Source organism: Mobula birostris, chromosome 3 (genome assembly GCF_030028105.1).
Source record: "Mobula birostris isolate sMobBir1 chromosome 3, sMobBir1.hap1, whole genome shotgun sequence".
NCBI lineage: Eukaryota > Metazoa > Chordata > Chondrichthyes > Myliobatiformes > Myliobatidae > Mobula > Mobula birostris.
This window is the reverse complement of record NC_092372.1, coordinates 204,237,886-204,260,889: the sequence shown is the minus strand read 5'-3', so window position 1 is coordinate 204,260,889 and position 23,004 is coordinate 204,237,886. Positions and strand designations below refer to the sequence as shown.

Here is a 23,004-nt window from a genome sequence, read left to right as displayed (position 1 = left end):
GAACGCGAAACATTCGTCACTTCCGCCAGCTGTAGCGGAGTTCCGCCACCACTAACCTCTTTCCCACCCGCTTTTATCTGCTTTCGATGTGAACGACTCCATATAAGGCCGTAAGGTATAGGAGTAGAATTAAGCCATTTGGCCCATCGAGTCTATACCGCCATTCATCATGAGTGATCCTTCCCCCCCCCCCTTCAGCCCCACTCCCTGTGACTGTCTGGTTCGTTCGTTTCACCCCAAGAAATTGCCTGCCCTGGCACTGTCCTCTGTAACTGCAGGAGATTCCCGCACCTGCTCCCTCACTAGCATCACCCTTCCATGTGAGGTGAGGATTTGCATGCACTTCCTCCAGCCTTTAATGCTCTCTATATACTCCCATCAGTGAGACCAAGCGTACACTAGACACCTGACCTGCTGCGTTCACCAGCAACTTTGCTGTGTGTTGCTTGAATTTCCAGCATCTGCAGAATTCCTCGTGTTACCGTTTTTGCACAACACGCTTACTCTGCAATGTCATCAGGACGAAATGAAGGGTCTTGACTAGAAATCTTGATTGTCCATTATCCTCCGCAAATGCCGCCTGGCCCACTGAGTTCCTCCAGTAGTTTGTTTTTTTTTGAAAAATTGGATAAATTAGTTTATTGTTGCCACATGGACTGAGGTATAGGGAAAAAAAACTTGTCTTGCATGCCACTCATACAGATGATTTCATTGCAATACAATACCGAGATCCAGAAACCAGCATCTGCAGTCTCTTGTGCCATTTTAACTCCCATTCCTGTCTGTCTTCAGCCTCCTCCACTGCCAGGGTGAGGCCAAACGCAAACTGGAAGAGCAACACCACATATTCTAAGCCATCCAATAGAATGAATATTGAATTTTCCAGTTTTAGGTAACCTTAAAAACCTTAAGTTATCTCTCCTTCTGATCCAACCAAGTTCTCTCACATTCCTTTCTCCACCCCTGGACCCCACAGGGGTCCAACTGTCTATCATCCACAAAATCTATTGGGTCTTCTGTCTTCTTATACTCCTCAATACCCAGAGCCTGGACTGACACCAATCTACTGCCCTCTACTGAGCATATTGTCTTGTTTATTATTTATTGTAATGCCTGCACTGTTTTGTGCACTTTATGCAGTCCTGGGTAGGTCTGTAGTCTAGTGTAGTTTTGTGTTTTACGCAGTTCAGTGTAGTTTTTGTATTGTTCATGTAGCACCATGGTACTGAAAAACGTCTTGTTTTTATTGTGAGCAGAATTATCTGCAGCTTAATGTGAGCTGGTGGTGGACCTGAGGAGGGCTAAGGCACCGGTGACCCCTGTTTCCATCCAGGGGGTCAGTGTGGACATGGTGGAGGATGACAAATACCTAGGGATATACATAGAAACATACATAGAAAATAGGTGCAGGAGTAGGCCATTCGGCCCTTCGAGCCTGCACCGCCATTTATTATGATCATGGCTGATCATCCAACTCAGAACCCCGCCCCAGCCTTCCCTCCATACCCCCTGACCCCCGTAGCCACAAGGGCCATATCTAACTCCCTCTTAAATATAGCCAATGAACTGGCCTCAACTGTTTCCTGTGGCAGAGAATTCCACAGATTCACCACTCTCTGTGTGAAGAAATTTTTCCTAATCTCGGTCCTAAAAGGCTTCCCCTCTATCCTCAAACTGTGGCCCCTCGTTCTGGACTTCCCCAACATCGGGAACAATCTTCCTGCATCTAGCCTGTCCAATCCCTTTAGGATCTTATACGTTTCAATCAGATCCCCCCTCAATCTTCTAAATTCCAACGAGTACAAGCCCAGTTCATCCAGTCTTTCTTCATATGAAAGTCCTGCCATCCCAGGAATCAATCTGGTGAACCTTCTTTGTACTCCCTCTATGGCAAGGATGTCTTTCCTCAGATTAGGGGACCAAAACTGCACACAATACTCCAGGTGTGGTCTCACCAAGGCCTTGTACAACTGCAGTAGTACCTCCCTGCTCCTGTACTCGAATCCTCTCGCTATAAATGCCAGCATACCATTTGCCTTTTTCACCGCCTGCTGTACCTGCATGCCCAATTTCAATGACTGGTGTATAATGACACCCAGGTCTCGTTGCACCTCCCCTTTTCCTAATTGGCCACCATTCAGATAATAATCTGTTTTCCTATTTTTGCCACCAAAGTGGATAACTTCACATTTATCCACATTAAATTGCATCTGCCATGAATTTGTCCACTCACCCAACCTATCCAAGTCACCCTGCATCCTCTTAGCATCCTCCTCACAGCTAACACTGCCACCCAGCTTCGTGTCATCTGCAAACTTGGAGATGCTGCATTTAATTCCCTCATCCAAGTCATTAATATATATTGTAAACAACTGAGGTCCCAGCACTGAGCCTTGCGGTACCCCACTAGTCACTGCCTGCCATTCTGAAAAGGTCCCGTTTATTCCCACTCTTTGCTTCCTGTCTGCTAACCAACTCTCCACCCACACCAATACCTTACCCGTAATATCGTGTGCTTTAAGTTTGCACACTAATCTCCTGTGTGGGACCTTGTCAAAAGCCTTCTGAAAATCCAAATATACCACATCCACTGGTTCTCCCCTATCCACTCTACTAGTTACATCCTCAAAAAATTCTATGAGATTCGTCAGACATGATTTTCCTTTCACAAATCCATGCTGATTTTGTCCGATGATTTCACCACTTTCCAAATGTGCTGTTATCACATCTTTGATAACTGACCCCAGCAGTTTCCCCACCACCGACGTTAGGCTAACCGGTCTATAATTCCCCGGTTTCTCTCTCCCTCCTTTTTTAAAAAGTGGAGTTACATTAGCCACCCTCCAATCCTCAGGAACTAGTCCAGAATCTAACGAGTTTTGAAAAATTATCACTAATGCATCCACTATTTCTTGGGCTACTTCCTTAAGCACCCTGGGATGCAGACCATCTGGCCCTGGGGATTTATCTGCCTTCAATCCCTTCAATTTACCTAACACCACTTCCCTACTAACATGTATTTAGCTCAGTTCCTCCATCTCACTGGACCCTCTGTCCCCTACTATTTCTGGAAGATTATTTATGTCCTCCTTAGTGAAGACAGAACCAAAGTAATTATTCAATTGGTCTGCCATGTCCTTGCTCCCCATAATCAATTCACCTGTTTCTGTCTGCAGGGGACCTACATTTGTCTTTACCAGTCTTTTCCTTTTCATATATCTATAAAAGCTTTTACAGTCCGTTTTTATGTTTCCTGCCAGTTTTCTCTCATAATCTTTTTTCCCCTTCCTAATTAAGCCCTTTGTCCTCCTCTGCTGAACTCTGAATTTCTCCCAGTCCTCAGGTGATCCACTTTCTCTGGCTAATTTGTATGCTTCTTCTTTGGAATTGATACTATCCCTAATTTCTCTTGTCAGCCACGGGTGCACTACCTTCCTTGATTTATTCTTTTGCCAAACTGGGATGAACAATTGTTGTAGTTCATCCATGCAACCTTTAAATGCTTGCCAATGAATTGTCAATATGAATTGACAATAAACTGGACTGGTCAAAGAACACTGAGGCTGTCCACAAGAAGGGTCAGAGCTGTCTCTATTTCCTGAGGAGACTGAGGTCCTTTAACAGCTGTCGGACGATGCTGAGGATGTTCTATGAGTCTGTAGTGGCCAGTGCGATCATGTTTGCTATTGTGTGCTGGGGCAGCAGGCTGAGGGTAGCAGACACCAACAGAATCAACAAACTCATTCGTAAGGCCAGTGATGTTGTGTGGATGGAACTGGACTCTCTGACAGTGGTGTCTGAAAAGAGGATGCTGTCCAAGTTGCATGCCATCTTGGACAATGTCTCCCATCCACTACATAATGTACTGGTTAGGCACAGGAGTACATTCAGCCAGAGACTCATTCCACCGAGATGCAACACTGAGCGTCATAGGAAGCCATTCCTGCCTGTGGCTATCAAACTTTACAACTCCTCCCTTGGAAGGTCAGACACCTTGAGCCAATAGGCTGGTTCTGGACTTATTTCCATCTGGCATAATTTACATATTATTATTTAATTATTTATGGTTTTATATTGCTATATTTATATTCTATTTCTGGTTGGTGCAACTGTAACGAAACCCAATTTCCCTCTGGATCAATAAAGTATGTCTATCTAGCTATCTATCTATCTAAAAACGCAAACAACAGGAATTCTGCAGATGCTGGAAATTCAAGCAACACACATAAAAGTTGCTGGTGAATGCAGCAGGCCAGGCAGCATCTCTCGGAAGAGGTGCAGTCGATGTTTCAGGCCGAGACCTTTCGTCAGTGACTTGACTTGACTCTTCCCCAACTGGTTGCATCAGCTATCCTTTATCTGCTTCCAATTATCATATTCCTTATGTATCAGGTTCAAGCATTTACAGCCTCTTGTGTCTCCACTTATCACAGTCCAGCCTCTGTCTCTACACTCTCATCCACCTGGCTTGGTTCATTCTTCTATTGTTTCTGTCTCCTTATTTGTCTCTATCTATCACTTCACCCTCTTCCCCCAGGATTGTTAGAATTTAACACGAAATGCTGGAGGAACTCAGCAGGTCAGGAAAGATAACTACTCTCTTCAAATTTTGAAGTACATTTATTATCAAGGTATATATACCATATTTTGATAACCTTGGGATACATCTTCTTGCAGGCAGCCACAGAACAAAGAAACACAATAGAATCCAGTCTTCGTCAGAGGTGGAGAGGGTCACCTACCTTAAATTCCTCGGTGTTATTATTTTGGAGGACCTGCCCTGGGCCCAGCAGGCAAGTGCAATTACGAAGAAAGCAAAGCAGCACCTCTACTTCCTTAGGAGTTTGCGAAGATTAGTCACTGCATCGAAAACTTTGCCAAACTATAAGTGTGTAATGGAGAGTATATCGACTGGCTGCATCACAGCCTGGGATGGAAACACCAATGCCCTTGAATGGATAATTCTACAAGAAATAGTGGATATGGCCCAGTCCTTCATGAGTAAAGACCCCTCCACCATTGAGCACGTCTCCACAAAACACTGTCGCAGGGAAGCAGCATCCATCATCAGGGCCCCCACCACCCAGGTCATGCTCTCTTCTCTCTGCTGCCATCAGGAAGGTGGTACAGGAGCCTCCGCTCTCAGGAACAGAGGAAATAATTTCATTCAACTTCACTTGTCCCATCATTGAAATGTTCCCACAATCTATGAACTTACTTTGAAGGACTCTTCATTTCGTATTCTTCATATTTATTGTTTAGTTATTCATTACTGCTTTTCAAATATTTTCACAGTTTGTTGTCTTTTGCACACTGATTGAACACCCAAGTTAGCACAGTCTTCCATTGATTTTGTTATAGTTATATTTCTATTATGGATATATTGAATAGGAATAATAATAGGTGTCTGTTAGTCTCATGAGACCATGGATTTGCGCTTTGGAAGGTTTCCAGGGCGCAGGCCTGGGCAGGGTTGTATGGAAGACCGGCAGTTGCCCATGCTGCAAGTCTCCCCTCTCCACGCCACCGATGTTGTCCAAGGGAAGGGCATTAGGACCCATACAGCTCGGCACCAGTGTTGTCACAGAGCAATGTGTGGTTAAGTGCCTTGCTCAAGGACACAACACATTGCCTCAGCCAAGACTCGAACTCACGACCTTCAGATCACTAGACCGACGCCTTAACCACTTGGACACACATATATTGAGTATGTCCACAAGAAAATGAATCTCAGGGTTGTACATGCTGACACATATGTACTTTCATAATAAATTTACTTTGAACAACACCAGACAATCAAGCATCCAATGCGCGCAAAAATAACAAATTGTGCAAACAATAAAAAAGTAAACAATTAATACACAGAACATGAACTAGAGTCACCGAAAGTGAGTACACAGCCACCGAGTCAGTTTAGCAATGAGGCGACCCAGGAGCCTGATGACTGCAAACTATTACGGTGAGCCTAAACAGTCAGCACCTAGTGGTCAACTGAAACCAACCCCAGGTTAGCTTTCACTGACTGGACGTTGTCCCAGTCAAAGACTCAGTTGTCCTAGGGTAACCATTTAAAGAGTTGTACTGGGGAGTGACTTTGAGATGGGTGTAATTTTATCGAATAAAGGGTTATTTCACATTCCAGCTTGTTCTATTGTCTGGCTTCAGACCTCGTCAGTAGTTACAGTACTATATTGGCACGGTAATTTCAGCAGAAGAGTTACGCGCAATTTTACAACAGCTAAAACTTTAGTTTGAGACCCACACCTGAAGTCACTCGAAACTTTGACCAGCAGGGTTATCAGAACATCCAACAACGTGGAAGTCTAACACTCATGTGAGTCAGTTGTTCCAATTTGCAGCTCAATGTCACTTCCGGAATTACGTTTGAATCACGGTTTAACCACGACGAAGATGTCATCAGTGTCAAGTTCATCAGTCAAAGTGACACCCGGAAAACACGGACTTCGCTCCGAAAATTGGGTACTGCTGAATATGAACACTATTTCAACTTCATTCTGCTTAAGAACCCGCAGGACCTATCGTTTGATGAAACTGCCTGACAGCTACAAGCATTTTTGGAGAACAGGCAGTTCCCTTCAGTGTTGGCCACCGCTGCCTAAAGCTCATTGTCAATAACTTTCTCACATGTGATGGTCTGGGCAATAGCGAACGTGAAATGTTCATGCTGGGTAACACGACTGAATCTCAGTTCAAATACCTGATTTTTTATTTGCAGACGTCAGGCACCGGGCAATGCAGACATTCACAAACAGCTCCTGGCCAGACTGGAGCAAGACCCTGATACGACTCTACAAGCTGTCGCTCCAGGACGCCAGCCCGAAAAACGATCCAACCCGGTCGAACAGACCAAGGTCAACGCAGTGTCCAGTGGCTCAGAAATCATCATCTCAGCAAGCCTCGAACCGGCCAGACACAGCTTGTTGGAACTGTGGAGTGTGGCATTATGCAAAAAAAAACTGCCAATACAAGAAACACATATGCGGGAAACGCTATCACTGTGGTTACAAAGAAGGCTTTAGCCATCCTTCACTGAGTTCAAGGCCAGTGGAACACAAGGACAAGAAGTTTCGAAGACAATCAAAACCCACACGGAATTTAAAGGTCATATTCAAAGTTGACTTTGTCCCCAGGAGATGCTACGTCAATGTATTTACCAACAATCAGTTGGTCAAGCTACAGCTCAGCGTGGCGTCAGACATCACCATTATTTCCAAACGCAGGTGGCGGAAACTTGAGTCCCCACCGGTCAATTCAACCCACCACTCCACCTGGAGTGTGTCAGGGGAACCCTCCAGCTGACTGGCAAACTGCACTGCATGGTCAAGCTGAACAGTAATTCAGTCAAGGCTTGACCCAAACACAGAGCCGTGGAAACGGCTCAGCCGTGAATGATGATTTTAACGCTGAATACTTCAAAGTTCAAATTAAATTTGTTATCAGAGTACATATGTCACCGTATACAACCCCGAGATTCATTTCCTTGTGGGCAATCACAGTAAATACAAGAAACACAATAGAATCAATGAAAGACTGCACCCAACAGGAATAATAAACCGCAAAGTAACACACCACGAGGGGCTACAAAGCAAGCGAGAACTGATACTAAACTAACAAAGTAACTGAAGGCTTGGAGCATCTGGCTGAGGCTGGCTGGTCCGATGGGTGAACAAGGACTGTGGATGAGAGCAACACACACAAAATGCTGGAGGAATTCAGCAAGTCAGGCAGCATCTGTGGAAAAGAGTAAACAGTTGACGTTTCGGGCTGAGACCCTTCATCAGCACTGGAAAAAAAATGATGAGAAGTTAGACCAAGAAGGCGGGGGAGAGGAGGAAGAAGTTTAAGGTGGTAGGTGATAGGTAAAACTGGTTGAGAAGGAGAGGTGAAGTAAAGAAGAGCAGGGAAGCTGATAGGTGAAAGAGATAAAGGGCTGGAGAAAGGGGAATCTGATAGGAGAGGGCAGAAGACCATGGAAGAAAGGGAAGGGGGAGGAACACCAGATGGAGGTGATGAGTGGGTAAGGAGATGACAGAGGGAAACAGGATTGGGAATGGTGAAGGGAGGGAGGGCAATTACTGTTATTTCCTCCAGCATTTTATGTGTGTTGCTCGGATTTCCAGCAACTACTGCAGATTTTCTCGACTGTAGACAAGAGCTGGGTTTAAATAGGTTGCAGGCGATGAGTTGGGAACGAGTGGCAGGGAGGTGACTCCTGTTCATTGGGTGGTGAATGAGAGGTGCCTACCTGTGCAGGCCTGGTATCTCCACCTCAACACCATTGAAACATACAGGGAAATGTACTCTGCCCCACTTCCTGAAGTCAATGACCGGCTTTTTTGTTGACATTGAGAGAAAGTTTATTCTCTTCACACCATGTTCCTTGGTTTTCTCTTCCAGCTTCTGTTTGCTTGTTGTGCGAGCTGCAGCCCACTAAGGTGGTGTTGTAGGGTTTCGTAAATAAAACGGCAGAGGCGTTTTAAGTTTAAGGGAAAACGTAAAAACTCCTTTATTGTAAACCAAACGTAGAGCATAAAGTGCGGTTTAAAAAACTTCACGTCATTATGTCATCACGTCAGACCAGCCTCTTAAAGTGAACCCCAACTCAGTTAAGCATTATTTCCACCTACTACATCACCCTACAGTCCCATCTGCGAACTTATGGATGGAATTAGAGCAGATTCTGGCAATGCAATCGCGAGTGAATAAAAGTAAGGGGTCCGGATGCAGCCCTGTGGGACATCAGCGTTATAGTTAAACAAGGCGGAAAGCGTTGCTGCCTTTCCTTACTGACTGTGGTCTGTTGTTCAGCAAGTCAAGGATTCGTTTGTTAGAGGGGGTGCTGTGACCTGGGTCTAGGAATTTGGAGATGTCAGCCACTATGTCCTTAAGGTGATAACTCCCCAACCCCATATCGACTCCCGTACCTCTGTAAAATAGGACGTTGTCCAACTTTTGGGTAACAATGTGCTGCATGAACTCAGTGGAGTCAGCTGCATCTGTGGGAGGAATGGAATCGTCAATGTTTAGGATCTACACTGGGTTTCAATGTGACGCATCGACAAATCCTTTCTCTCATAGATGCTTGATCCACGGAATTCCTCCACCAGCATTTGCAGACTCTTATGTCTCCTGTCTCGAGAAACTTCATTTACAGAAGAGCACTAGATTAGTAGAAATATTTTCCTTTTAATTTTAATCTCAATATGCAGAGTGTAGCGAGAGAGAAAGAGAGTAAACACTCCAGACGCTGGAAATTCGAAGCAAAAACATAATAAATTGCGTGAAGCATTCATCAGGTTACACTGAATTCACCGGGAGAGAAACACATTCAGGACAAGAAAACTCATCAGAGCTGATGATGAGTAGTCAAAATAAATACATCTTCGGAGGCCATCCAGCGCTGCAGTTGTAAGGCAACTATGTTTAATCTGTAAAGCGTAATTTCGCACCTAAATCCAACGCGGTCCCAGCCTTGGAACGAGGAGGAGCGCACGTGGCTGGAGCTCAACGTCAGGGGGTTCCCTTTGTTTTGATGACGCGATGCTCGTAGCTAAGCGACGAGCCTCCCGAACAAAGGGGTGTGCGCTGGCGCTCGGTGCTGGGACCCCGGGGTCAGGGAGGCGCCTGTAGCCCAATTCACCATGATTACGGCTGGGCTCCATTGATCCAGTGACAGCAGCAGCCAGCGTCCGCGGGGGTGGGGGAAAAACCGAGGGAAGACGGCGAGCCGCGCTGCCCCGCCCCAAGAGGGGGGGCCGGGATCTTTATTTATGTTTTATTTCAGTGACTGGGGCCATGAGGAGTGAGTAAGATGGTGGGCGGCTTTGGCTTCGTGACCCTAGCTTCGTGCCTCTTGGTGCTCTCGGGCTGCATGGAGCCCAAGAGGCCGAAGGTGATGCTGCACCACAACGGCTCGTGGGAGGCCGAGCAGCCCGCCGCCTGCCCGCCTATGTGCCACTGCTATATCAACATCCTCTCCTGCCACCCGGAGATGCCGCTGGGCTCGCACGCCCACGGCGGGTTCTCTTCCAGCTCCGAGTCGGCCGCGACGACGGCGAGCAGCAACTGGAACGCCACGGGCACCCTCACGCAAGTGCCCACAGGGATCAGAGGCACCATGTCCGGCAATGTCATGACGCCATTCACTGTATTGTACGTGTTAATAATTGTTCCTTTTCCCTTTTGGCAATTTCTAAATAACCGGGATATTTAAGTTTCTTTTATATCTAACAGCGAATATTTGTTTCCACCTGGACACGAGGCTATGCCTCCCAACCATTCCCCTTTCATCAGGACACACTTTCCCATAATACTTTTTAGGTGGCAGGTGATGCAAGATGAAGGTGAATTAAAATACAGATGCACGATTTGTGAATACTTTCTCAATTGGTATAGCGAGCTGTATTGCAGAATAGTAAACAGCAAAGATTCTCATATTAGGACAGTGGGATTGCCTTCAAGGTAAGGGCTCTGGCAATCCAAAGTGACTGTTCTTGACTTCCCCACTTAGGAAGTTTGTAGACTTATCCGAAGCAACAATGAAGGAACAACAATATATATTTCCAAGTCAGGACAATGTGAGACTTGGAGATGAATCTGCAAGCAGCAGTTTTTTCTTACCCCCACTGCCTTTGGTGTAGGAATTAGAGATTTGGGACAGGCTGTCAGATTAGTCAGAATGAGTAAATGCAATGCATTTTGTAAATTGTGTACACTGCAGCCACTGTGATACAACCACAGGGGGGTAGCAATCTCTTTTTGTCTTGAATGGCATCAAACTTCTTGGGAGGTGTAGGAGTTGCACTCAACCAGGCAAGTGGAGAATGCTTCAGGACACTCCTAACCACATTGCTAATTACTGCTTAAAATTTCAAACCAATGAAAACAGTTTCTCTTTACACAGTCCTGCTGAAGGGTTTCGGCCCGAAACGTCAGCTGTACTTTTTTGTATAGATGCTGCCTGGCCCCCTGAGTTCCTCCAGATTTTCCAGCATCTGCAGGTTTTCTCTTGTTTCTGTCTGTACTATGAGTTCTGCTTAATCTCTTGAAAGCTAGCCAACCTTCCTTCCATGGAAATGCATTCATTTGTGGAATATCTCCTTGCCATTGAAAGCTTTGGAGTTTGGGCATCATTCTGGTAAATCTGTCCTTTACTCCCTCCAAAGCCGATCTTAGCCTCCTCAGGCTCAACTCACAGAACTGTTTTGTTCTGGATACTACTAGGAAAGGGCTATATGCACCATTAATACTTTAAGTTCTGTCCTATCATAGGCACAATGCACTGCACTCTGCAGTAAAATGAAAGAAAAAATCATGGAATAAGTAAATGTTGTAGCAGCAATGACAAAAGAAGAACTAGAAAGTAATTTAACATCAATTTGTAGTGATGGCTTGCTATTTCAAGGGGGTGGTGAAAGGATGCTGGCTGATTAATCAGTTGAGAAAGTAGAGGACGATGGGGTTGGGGATTGTCCTGACTGGCTTCACAGCTTGTTCAGGGAGGACTTCTTTAAATCATACACTAAAACTGTTAATCTGGCATGCTTGGGATTTTGGTAGTGCTGGCCTGGCAGATTTTCTGGACAATGGTTGTTATTCCTGTTAGTAACCCAGTATACTTTTAACTCACTTTATTTTCAGGACATAATGTTGTGATGCAATACATTTTCTAGTAAACCCAGTAAGTTTAAAGAGAATGTGGAAAATAGGGCCCTACTGAGTTTATAAGGAATATGGGAAATGGGGCCCAAATGAGCTTAAAAGGAATCCAAGAAACATTAATCAACTATCAGGACTTCAGAGTAATTGAATAGTTGATTAATTGAAGAGCTTATAGTAGCTGCCTTGTACACTTGGATAATTCTGTTGATTTCCATGAACCTGCTAGCAATGGAGTCCAACTTCTGAAGACTTTGCCATCCACATCTCTATGTCTGAATGCTAAAGCAAAGTCTTTTACTGTGAATCTTGAGCTTCAGCCTAGGGTGCATCATCTGCTTGGGTGTTTTCAGTGATTTTTTAAAAAGTATCCAGTTCCATTAAATCCTCATAATTTGGCTTTTGAAGATGAATGCCGCCAAAATTTTGATGTTGCTTCCTTTTGCTTCATTCTCAAATTGATATGTCAGCTCAACTTTATTGGCCACTTCCCCAATTGTTCCCTCAAGCTACGTGTTTTTTTCCAAACCCCTTCAAAGTTATTGACTTAATGTCTGTCAAGACGGATTTTGATGACCTGTACTCATTGTAGTTAGGTTGTGCTTATTTCAAAATTTCTTCAAAATTTTCCCATTCTTCCCTTCCATTACCAGATAGCATGAGTGAATGTCCCGAAAGGTGCAGTAACCTCTTTAATCTATTGGTTGCAATAGTGAGGCCTTGTTTGGTGGCACCTATGAGAAAAGAGTCTAAGTATGCAGGGTGCCTGGAGCTTTGTCAAGACTCAGAAAGATATTTAAGGGTACTCTTTAGCTTGACAATTCTTTTTTCAACTGACAGATTAAGAGGTGCCAAAACTAACCTTGAATATTGGCAATGTTAACCCAGGTCCTGCAGTCAGACATTCATATAGAGAAATCTCCTTCAATGCTTGAGTTGATTATAATTATTTGAGTGTGATTTCTCCTCTTCTCTGCAGGTGCTAATTACGATGGTGCTGAGCTTTTCACATGTTCTTTAACCAATCATAGTGAACACGGTTAAATCAAGAGCACACATCATAACCATATAACAATTGCAGCACAGAAACAGGCCATCTCGGCCCTTCTAGTCCGTGCTGAACTCTTACTCTCACCTAGTCCCACCGACCTGCACTCAGCCCATAACCCTCCATTCCTTTCCTGTCCATATAGCTATCCAATTTAACTTTAAATGACAACTTCGAACCTGCCTCAACCACTTCTGCTGGAAGTTCGTTCCACACAGCTACCACTCTCTGAATAAAGAAGTTCCCCCTCATGTTACCCCTAAACTTTTGCCCTTTAACTCTCAACTCATGTCCTCTTGCTTGAATCTCCCCTACTCTCAATGGAAAAAGCCTATCCACGTCAACTCTATCTATCCCCCTCATAATTTTAAATACCTCTATCAAGTCCCCTCTCAACCTTCTACGCTCCAAAGAATAAAGACCCAATTTGTTCAACCTTTCTCTGTAACTTAGGAGATGAAACCCAGGTAACATTCTAGTAAATCTTCTCTGTACTCTCTCAATTTTGTTGACATCTTTCCTATAATTCGGTGACCAGAACTGTACACAATGTTCCAAATTTGGCCTTACCGATGCCTTGTATAATTTCAACATTACATCCCAACTCCTATACTCAATGCTCTGATTTATAAAGACCAGCATACCAAAAGCTTTCTTCACCACCCTATCCACATGAGATTCCACCTTCAGGGAACAATGCACCATTATTCCTAGATCCCTCTGTTCTACTGCATTCTTCAATGCCCTACGATTTACCATGTATGTCCTATTTTGATTAGTCTTACCAAAATGTAGCACCTCACATTTATCAGCATTAAACTCCATCTGCCATCTTTCAGCCCACTCTTCTAACTGGCCTAAATCTCTCTGCAAGCTTTGAAAACCTACTTCATTATCCACAACTCCACCTATCTTAGTATCATCTGCATACTTACTAATCCAATTTTCCACCCCATCATCCAGATCATTAATGTATATGACAAACAGCATTGGACCCAGTACAGATCCCTGAGGCACACGACTTGTCACCGACCTCCAATCTGACAAACAGAATCATAAACATGAATGCTTTCCTTTTTTTCTATCAGGGCACTATATCAAGTAATGCTTCAGAGATTGTTTAATACTTCAATCTGCTTTTGGGCATAATTGCAACAGCAATATTTCAAGTTGCTTCATTATCAACTTATTATATATGCTGATATCAACAGACTACAGATTGTACCAGGTTATGCACAAGCATGGCTATAAACTTACACAAGTGATGATATTTTTACGTAAAGCTGAATCGCTAGATGAGTTACATAACCTGGAGAGTACCTGCATCCAGAAGTAGGGTAACTAAAATCCACATTTAGTCCTTTGGATAATAAAGATTGGTATTGAATGAGCTATTTTGATCAGTTTCCATTGCTGTCCATTTCATTTTAATGATTTTCTTTCACACAAACTTTCCAAATCTGTATTAAAATCCATTGCTTCTAACTTTTTACATTTAGAAAACAAGCTGTCCTCTACTTTTTAGGTCAATATTTCCTGAAAATTATGCTTTTATCTATAATATTTGTAGTCCCGCTGACGGTATTTTGTGCCTTCGTCATACTTGGCTTTTAATAAAATATTATAAATTACAGATTTATTATTTCATGTCATATGGATATTGCAAGCAATGCAAATGTTTACTAAGATACTTGGCAGTTAAGAATCAACCATGCTGGTATGCTAGTTAGGCAAGGATGACAGTAAATATAAGGGTCTTTAGGCATTCCACAGTTTTGTGTTTATTATTACTGAGATATTAAACATTTTAAAAGACCAAAAAAGATTTTGAACTCCCAGTTTCACTGTGAAAACACAACAACTCCAGACATTTCTATTGTATTTCTCTCAGCCTCATGGTAACTTGTACCTGCCACTTCATCAATCATCTTTTTCTGTCCCGTTACCTGTCTGTGTTTTAGAACGACATCAAACAAGCTCTATTGCCTACTTGTCATGTAAATACCATAAGTGATTCCAAGAAATATATTGGAGGCCACCAAAGAAAGTAGAGAAGGAGTGATAGCATGCCTAAGGACTTTGAGACTGGGTTCCTAATTCACTGATTGAAAGGGCTTCTTAGACTAGCATGCTGAATGTAAGTGTACAGGACTCTACAATTGCATATGTGGGTAATTTCTTGAAAAGTTAGGCCAGGCATTTCATTGCTCTGAAAAACTTGAAGATTATCTCTATATCACCTTTTAAAATTCTGACCCTGAGCAATCCTAACAAACACCAAAGGCTACTGAATAAATTTGACTGGCTTACAGGATAACACTAATGGTAATTGAGTGTCCGACAGTTGTATTGTTCTTTTTGAACAATCATATACTTGTTCAATTCCTAGAATAATTGTATAATTTCTCATCTAGAATTATACTAATCAATTTTCTGGCATGTAGCATCGTTTCCTAGTGTCCAATTGTTCTGAAATGACTTAGTCTACCTGGACATGAATTATTCTGGCATGTTCCATGGTACAACACCTTTGGAGTTACTTAGCAGTTATAGAAATACTGATTCAGTTTTCTTCTTAGAAACCAAACTACAATTTGTACCAAAGTGACAGAAAGGTACTTAATAGGCATCTAATTTTATTAAATGAAAATGAGAGTTGAATGAAAATCCTCTGCTTTCCCTTCCCTTGAATTTAATGTTTCCACTTTTCATTACAGCACAACCAATTGGGTTCATATTTGTCTTGGGCATAATAGATGTTCCATTGGAGTTGAATGATCATAGTTTGTTTTCATGCCATTTGTTCATGGAAATGTGTTATGTTTATTTTAAAATATATGATTTCTTTGTGTTTGTGGCATTACAATTTTTGGCCATTAGCTGGCGTGGAGATTTTTCTAGAACTGTTACTAACACGGGCTTTTTTGTTGAATTTGTTCAGACTATCATGAGTGCTGAGATATTGCTTATTTTATTTTCCCATTCTTCAAGGGATGTGGGCTTGGCAGCTGAGCCAGCATTTAATTACCCATTTCTGGTTGCCCTTGAGAAGGTGGTAGTGGTGGGCTGCCTCTTGAACTGTTGCAATCTTTGAAACCTAGCTATGCCCACAGTGCTCTTAGAACTGTCATTCACTGTAACTACTGTGAGGGACTCTGTATGCTTCTCCAGTCAGAGACGACTGCCTTGCGATTTCTTATCTCTACTCAGATTTATTCCACATCTTTATCATGAGAGCCAAGATGATTTCTCATTACTGTGCAGATCTTATTCCTTACTAAATAACTCCTTTTTATTGTTTTTGCTTAATTTTCTGAATGTCCATTACCCCAGAATACTCACTTCCAAAAGCCAAGAGATTCTGTAGATGCTGGAAATCTTGAACAACACACACGTAATGCTGGAGGAACTTAGCAAATCAGGCAGCATCTATGGAAGGGAATAAACAGTTGATGTTTTGGGCTGAGAGTCTTCATCAGATTTGGAAAGGAAGGGGAAGGAGTACAAGCTTCCAGGTGATAGGTGAAACCAGGTGAGGAGGAAGGTGGGTGGGTGGGAGAGATGGGTTGAAGTCAAAAGGTGGAAGGTGACATGTGCAAGAGGTAAAGTGCTGAAGAAGAAGGAATCTGAAGGGAAAGGACAGTGGACCATGGAAGAAGGGAAGAGATGAATCAGAGGAAGGTGATGGGAAGGTAAGGAGAAGAGAAGGGAGCAAGAGGGTAATTGGAATTGGGAATGGAAAAAAGTGAGGGGAGGGGGAGTAATTACCAGAAGTTGGAGAAATCGACGTTCATGCCATCAGGTTGGAGGTTACCCAGATGGAATATGAAGTGTTGCTCCTCCAACCTGAGTTTGACTTCATCATGGCATCATGGAACCATGGACATTTTCATGCCTTACCCATCTTACAACTACATAATTGTAACAGGTATCAAATCATACAAATTTTTTTGTATTTATGCCATTAATTCATTTTGTAACAAGTGTCACTTGTATTCAGCTCAAATGCTTTTAATTTTATTATTTTCCAATTTTGCCTCCTCAGATTTTATTTTGTTGGTACTTTCTTTTGTTTATTCATTTTTTTTGTTACACTCTGGTTATTATTTTTATCCTTTTTCTTTTTATAGAGAAAAATTAATCATGAACATTATTTCAAATTAAGCCACAACTTTTGGGCAAGTTAACTGATTTCAATGATTTAGAATGATGAAAGCAAGAATGGTTTTTCGGGTCAGAGTGGAGCTAAAACACGAGTCACTCAAAACTCAGGCAGTTGTGTTGTTTTCTATGGAAGTGACATGAATGGGAAAAATTAAACAAAATGTATGTACAGTACAATCAGGTATCCTGCACCTCTTCTTTCTCAGAAGACAAAAGAAATTTGGCATTACCCTTTGACCCTCACTGATTTTTATTGCTGCATTCTCGCTGGACATATTATGGCTTGGTTTGGCAACTGCTCTGCTAGTGACCACAAGAAAGTGCAGAGAGTTGTAGATACAGCTCAGCATATCATTGAAATTAGCCTCCCCTCCATGGACTTTGTATACTTCTCGCTGCCTAGGTAAGTATAATAAATGCCCTTTTACCCTGGATATACTCTTTTATCTTCCCTCCCATCAGGCAGAAGATACAAAGGCCTGGGAGCACATATCATCAGGTTCAATGACGGCTTCTATCCTGCCGAAAGGCTTCCTATCCTGGGGCAGTTCCCTAGTACAATAAGATGCACTTGTCCTCAAAATTTATCTCATTATGGCTTAGTACATTATTGTCTATCTTCACTGCGCTTTCTCTCTAACTGTAACACCTTATTCCGCCATTTTATTTTCTACTATCTCAATGCATTATGTAATGAATTGATCTGTACAAATGGTATATAAGACAAGTTTTTCACTGTACCTTGGTAAATGTGACAATAATAAACCGAATTACCGACTTATTTATCATTTAATTTTGTGATGCGTGTGGGGCAGAGTTTGTAAGCCTTTAGTCTTGCTATTACAGCCATAAGCAATAGCTTGTTTTGCTTTGTTTAGACTTTTTTTGGACCACATTAAACAAATTCTCAAAATCTTTGAAAAACATCTCATTACTTGGTGGTCTGGTAGATAGAAAATTCAAGTAGTGTGATAATGAACCAAAGAAAGAAAAATCAACACTATTAACTCATTTCATTTGTGATGATAGAGCATTGCAATACAGTATATTGGAATGGTCCTAGACTGGGGTGAGTTAGGGTGAAGAGGAGAATGGAAACTGACTTGAATATTTGATCTTCATGACTATCTATCTTTACAGAAAATACATGTACATGGATGAACGTATGTACAAAGGGTTGAGTTTGACAGCAATGCTGAATTATTATGATCATGAACAAACATTGTTTCAGTTCACAAACATTGTTACCCTGGCATGCATGTGTGGCTTACGTGGCTAAAAAGGCACATTATGTGAGAAATCTCTTTGGATAATTGAGATTACTAACATGAGAAAAATTAATTAAAATATGTTCTTTAGCAATTGTCTTCATGAATAAGCAAAGAATGTGCTATAATGTTTTACAGTGTTTATTTTCACTTCAGGGATTTTCGAGATAACAACATTTCATTTATATGGAAAGACAACTGGCTTTTATTTCCAAGAGTAGAATATCTGTAAGTATGCTTGTGATTCATAATGTTATACTTAGTAGAAATTATATTCTATTTATTGTTCCTTAACTTTGCTTAATTGGCAGCTAAAGAATTGAATACAAATCTTCACATGATCAACAGAACATTATGATTATTTATTAAAACAAAATGTCAAAATAGGTTATTTTGAAGTACATGAAGGAGCCTTGACTCTCCCATCCTCACAATAAGCAGTTAATGAGAATTGTGTTAACCCTTGCATCACTCCATTTTTCAATGCGTTCTGTGTCATAAAGCTTTCTGTTGTTCTCAGCCTAGTGATCTTTTTGCTCTTTTTACCACTCACTCAGAGTTTCAGATTTTGGATTCCAGTCATACCTTTAATTTAGAAAACATTACAAGAGCACTTTATAATTCTTATTGGCATTCTTTGAGGAGCTTACAAGTAGGATAGATAAAGGGGATGCGGTGGATGTTGTATATTTTGACTTTCAGAAGGCCGTTAACCAAGGTGCCACACATGAGGCTGCATACCAAGTTAACAGGTTATGGTATTACAGGAAAGTTTCTAACATGGTTAAAGCATTGGCTGATTGGTAGGAGGCAGCAAGTGGGAATAAAAGGATCCTTTTCTGGTGGGCTGCCAGTGACTAGTGGTGTTCCGCAGGGGTTGGTGTTGGGACCGCTTCTTTTTACGCTGTATATAAATGATTTGGATGATAGAATAGATGGTTTTTTTGCCAAGTTTGCAGATGATATGAAGATTGGTGGAGGGGCAGGTCATGTTGAGGAAACAGGTAGGATGCAGAAGGACTGAGATTAAGAGAATGGGCAAGAAAGTGGCAAATGAAATACAATGTTGGAAATGCATGGTCATGCACTTTGATAGTAGAAATAAATGTGCGGACTATTTTCTAAACAGGGAGAAAATCCAGGAATCTGAGATGCAGAGGGACTTGGGAGTCCTTGTGCAGAACACCCTGAAGGTTAACTTGCAGGTTGAGTCGGTGGTGAGGAAGGCAAACGTCATGTTAGCATTCATTTCAAGAGGTCCAGAATACAAGAGCAAGGATGTGATGCTGAGGCTTTATAAGGTACTGGTGAGGCCTCACCTTGAGTATTGTGAACAGTTTTGGGCCCCTCATCTTAGACACGATGTGCTGGCATTGGACAGAGTCCAGAGGAGGTTCACAAGGATGATTCCAGAAATGAAAGGGTTATCATACGAGGAATGTTTGATGGATCTGGGTCTGTACTCACTGGAATTCAGAAGGATGAGCGGGGATCTCAATGAAACCTTTCAAATGTTGAAAGGCATAGACAGAGTAGATGTGGAAAGGATGTTTCCCATGGTGGGAGAGTCTAGGACAAGAGGGCACAGCCTCAGGATAGAGGGGCGCCTTTTCAAAACAGCGATGCGGAGAAATTTCTTCAGCCAAAGGGTGGTGAACTTGTGGAATTTGTTGCCACAGGCAGCTGTGAAGACCAGGTCATTGGGTGTATTTAAGGCAGAGATTGATACGTTCTTGATTGGACATGACATCAAAGGTTATGGGGAGAAGGCCGGGAACTGAGGTTGAGGAGGAGATAGAAAAAAAAGTATCAGTCGTGATTGAATGACGAAGCAGACCTGATGGGCTAGATGGCCTAATTCTGCTCCTATGTCTTATGGTCTATAACATGCTCCCCTCCATGGACTCTGTCAATAAGCACTTTAGACAGAAGGTTTAACAGTGGATCCAAATCAGATTGAGACAATGGGGGTGACAAAAGGTTAGTTTATAATGACTGTATTGAGAAAATGTTGAAAGCGTGGTAGACCAAAAGCTAGGGAATAAAATAAAGTAAGAAGCTGTGAGATATCAAGATGAGGATTTCTTTATTTTCTTGTAAATGCCTGAAAGAAAATGAATCTCAAAGTATATGGTAAAATATACATACGTACTTTGATAATGACTGACTTTGATTTTAAATGTATGTAATCATAGTTTGGGAGTCAATGCATCTCAATATTGATAGGAGTGATGTTGGAGGATGTAGGCAAATTGGGGTCACACACCACTAGTCACTGGCAGCCAACAAGAAAAGACCGCCTTTATTCCCACTCTTTGCCTCCTGCCAGTCAGCCAATCTTTTATCTATGCTAGAATCTTTCCTGTAATACTCTTATCTTGTTAAGCAGCTGTGCGAGGTACCTTGTCAAAGGCCTTCTGAAAATCCAAATAAGCAACATCCACTGACTTCCCTCTGTCTACCCTGCTTGTTAATTCCTCAGAGAATTCCAGCAGCTTTGCCAGGCAAGATGTTCCCTTTAGAAAACCATGCTGACTTTGGCCTATTATATCCTGAATAATAGATTCTAAAATCTTTTCTACCACTGAAGTCAGGGTAACTGGCCAATAATTTCCTTTCTTCTGCCTTCCTTCTTTCTTAGGGAGTGGAGTGCCATTTGCAATTTTCCAGTCCTTAGGAACCATTCCAGAATCCAGTGATTCTTGAAAAGTCATTACTAATGCCTCCACAATCTCTTCTGCTACCTCTTTCAGAACCTTTGGGTAGTATCCGTAAGTTACAGGTGACTTAACTCCTTCAGGCTTTTCTGCTTCTGAAGCACTTTAGATAGATAGATAGATATACTTTATTAATCCCGGGGGAAATTTGGTTTCGTTACAGCCGCACCAACCAAGAATAGAGCGTAAATATAGCAATACAAAAACCACAAACAATCAAACAACAAAATGCAAACTATGCCAGATGGAAAATAAGTCCAGGACCAGTCTATTGGCTCAGAGTGCCTGACCCTCCACGGGAGGAGCTGCACGTTCGATGGCCACAGGCAGGAACGACCTCCCGTGCCGCCAAGTGTTGTATCACGGTGGAATGTGACCGAAGTCCAACAGTAAAAAGTTCAATATCCAGTCTGCAAACACGTTCCTCGATCGTAATATACCCCGGATTGCACCATCCGTCGTTAACCAGATCAGTAAGCACCCAACTCCTGTACGCTTACTGCTCTCGGTGCACTTCCGGTCAGCCGGAACGGTATTCACCACCGAACTCCTCTTCTCCAAAAGTCTCTGTTGTCTCGACCCGGTCCTCTTTCCTCGGCTTTGTGATCCCCCTCTGTGTGTTTTCCTCCGGATTTCAGCAGGGGTGTCTGCCGCTCTGTTCGATAAGCCAACCGGAATTTGCTGGTCCGTGGAATACACAATGCAACCTTGCTTCTGTCCCGCGTGTCGGGATGTAACCATTTCCAGCGCTAAAGAAAACCCAATTAAAACTCTCTCTACCAGCATATTAGAGAGGGTGCAGCTTCGATTTGTTACCGTGAGAAAAAAATACAAAAAATAATGTAAATTAAAAAGTAAGAAGAAGAAAGTAAAGGAATAGATCGGAACGGCTGTACCAGGCTGCATGCACGACCGGCACGTGCGGTCTTCTTTGCCTCCTGGCATTTCTCTTTAGTAATGACAACGACTCTTACTTCTGAGCTCTGACACTCTTGCATTGCTGGCTTTCTGCTAGTGTGTTCTACAGTGATGACTGACACAAAGTACTTGTTACGTTCACCTGCCATTTCTTTGTTCCCCATTACTACCTCTCCAGCGTCCTTTTTCAATGGTTCAATATTCACTCGCATCTCTCTTTTACTCCTTATATATCTGAAAAATGTTGTGTATCCTTTTATATTACTGGATATTGCTTTCCTTCATATTTCAACTTCTCTCTCCATATGGCTTTTTTAGTTGTCTTCCATTGGTTTTTAAAAGCTTCTCAATCCTCTGCCTTCCCCTAAATTTTTTTCTGTATTATATGCTCTGTCTTTTGCTTTTATGCGGTTGTCGACTTCCTTTGTCAGCTACGGTTGCCTCATTCTGCCTTTAGAATACTTCTTCATTGTTTGGGATGTATCTTTCTTGCACCTTCTGACTTTCTCCCAAAAACACCAGCCATTACTTTTTTGCTGTCATCCCTTCTAGTGTTCCCTTCCAACCAACTTTGGCCAGCTCCTCTCACATGCCTCTGTAATTCCCTTTACCCTGCTGTAATACTTTTACAATTGACCTTAGCTTCTCCCTCTCAAACTGCAGGGTGAATTCTGTCATATTATGATCACTGCCTCCTTAGGGTTCCTTTACTTTGATCTCCCTAATCAAATCTAGTTCATTACCTGACACCAAATCCAGAATTGCCTTTCCCCACTTGGGCTCAACCACAAGTTGCTCTAAAAATCATCTCAGAGATAGTCTAGGAATTCCCACTCGTGGGATTCAGCACCAACCTGATTTTCCCAATCTATACCAGCATATTGAAATTCTCCATGAATAGCCCCCTCATTACATGCTTTTTCTATCTCCCATTGTAATTTATATACCACATCATCCCTAATGTTCGGATGTCTGTAGATACAGTAACTCCCATCAAGGTCTTTTGACTCTTGCAGTTTATTAACTCTACCCACAAGGATTCTGCATCTTCCAATCCCATGTCACCTCTTTCTAAGGATTTGATCTCACTTTTTACCAACAAAACTACCCCATCCCCTCTGCCTACCTACCTGTCCTTTCTATACAATGTGCATCCTTGGACTTTTATCTAACTATGATCTTCTTTCAGGTGTGACTCAGTGATAGCTGC

The 23,004-nt window shown here is 42.4% G+C and overlaps 1 protein-coding gene across 1 annotated transcript in view; it reads left to right on the top strand.

The window, feature by feature from the left end:
* The first annotated feature begins 9,641 nt into the window (after window positions 1-9,641).
* The window catches only part of LOC140194781 (uncharacterized), a 146,347-nt gene continuing 132,984 nt past the window's right edge, over window positions 9,642-23,004 (top strand). Inside the window, exons 1-2 of the mRNA XM_072252061.1 lie at window positions 9,642-10,173; window positions 18,316-18,387. Of these exons, the coding sequence (XP_072108162.1) occupies window positions 9,833-10,173; window positions 18,316-18,387 (413 nt within the window). The 5' untranslated portion in view covers window positions 9,642-9,832. The remainder of the gene's footprint in view (window positions 10,174-18,315; window positions 18,388-23,004) is intronic.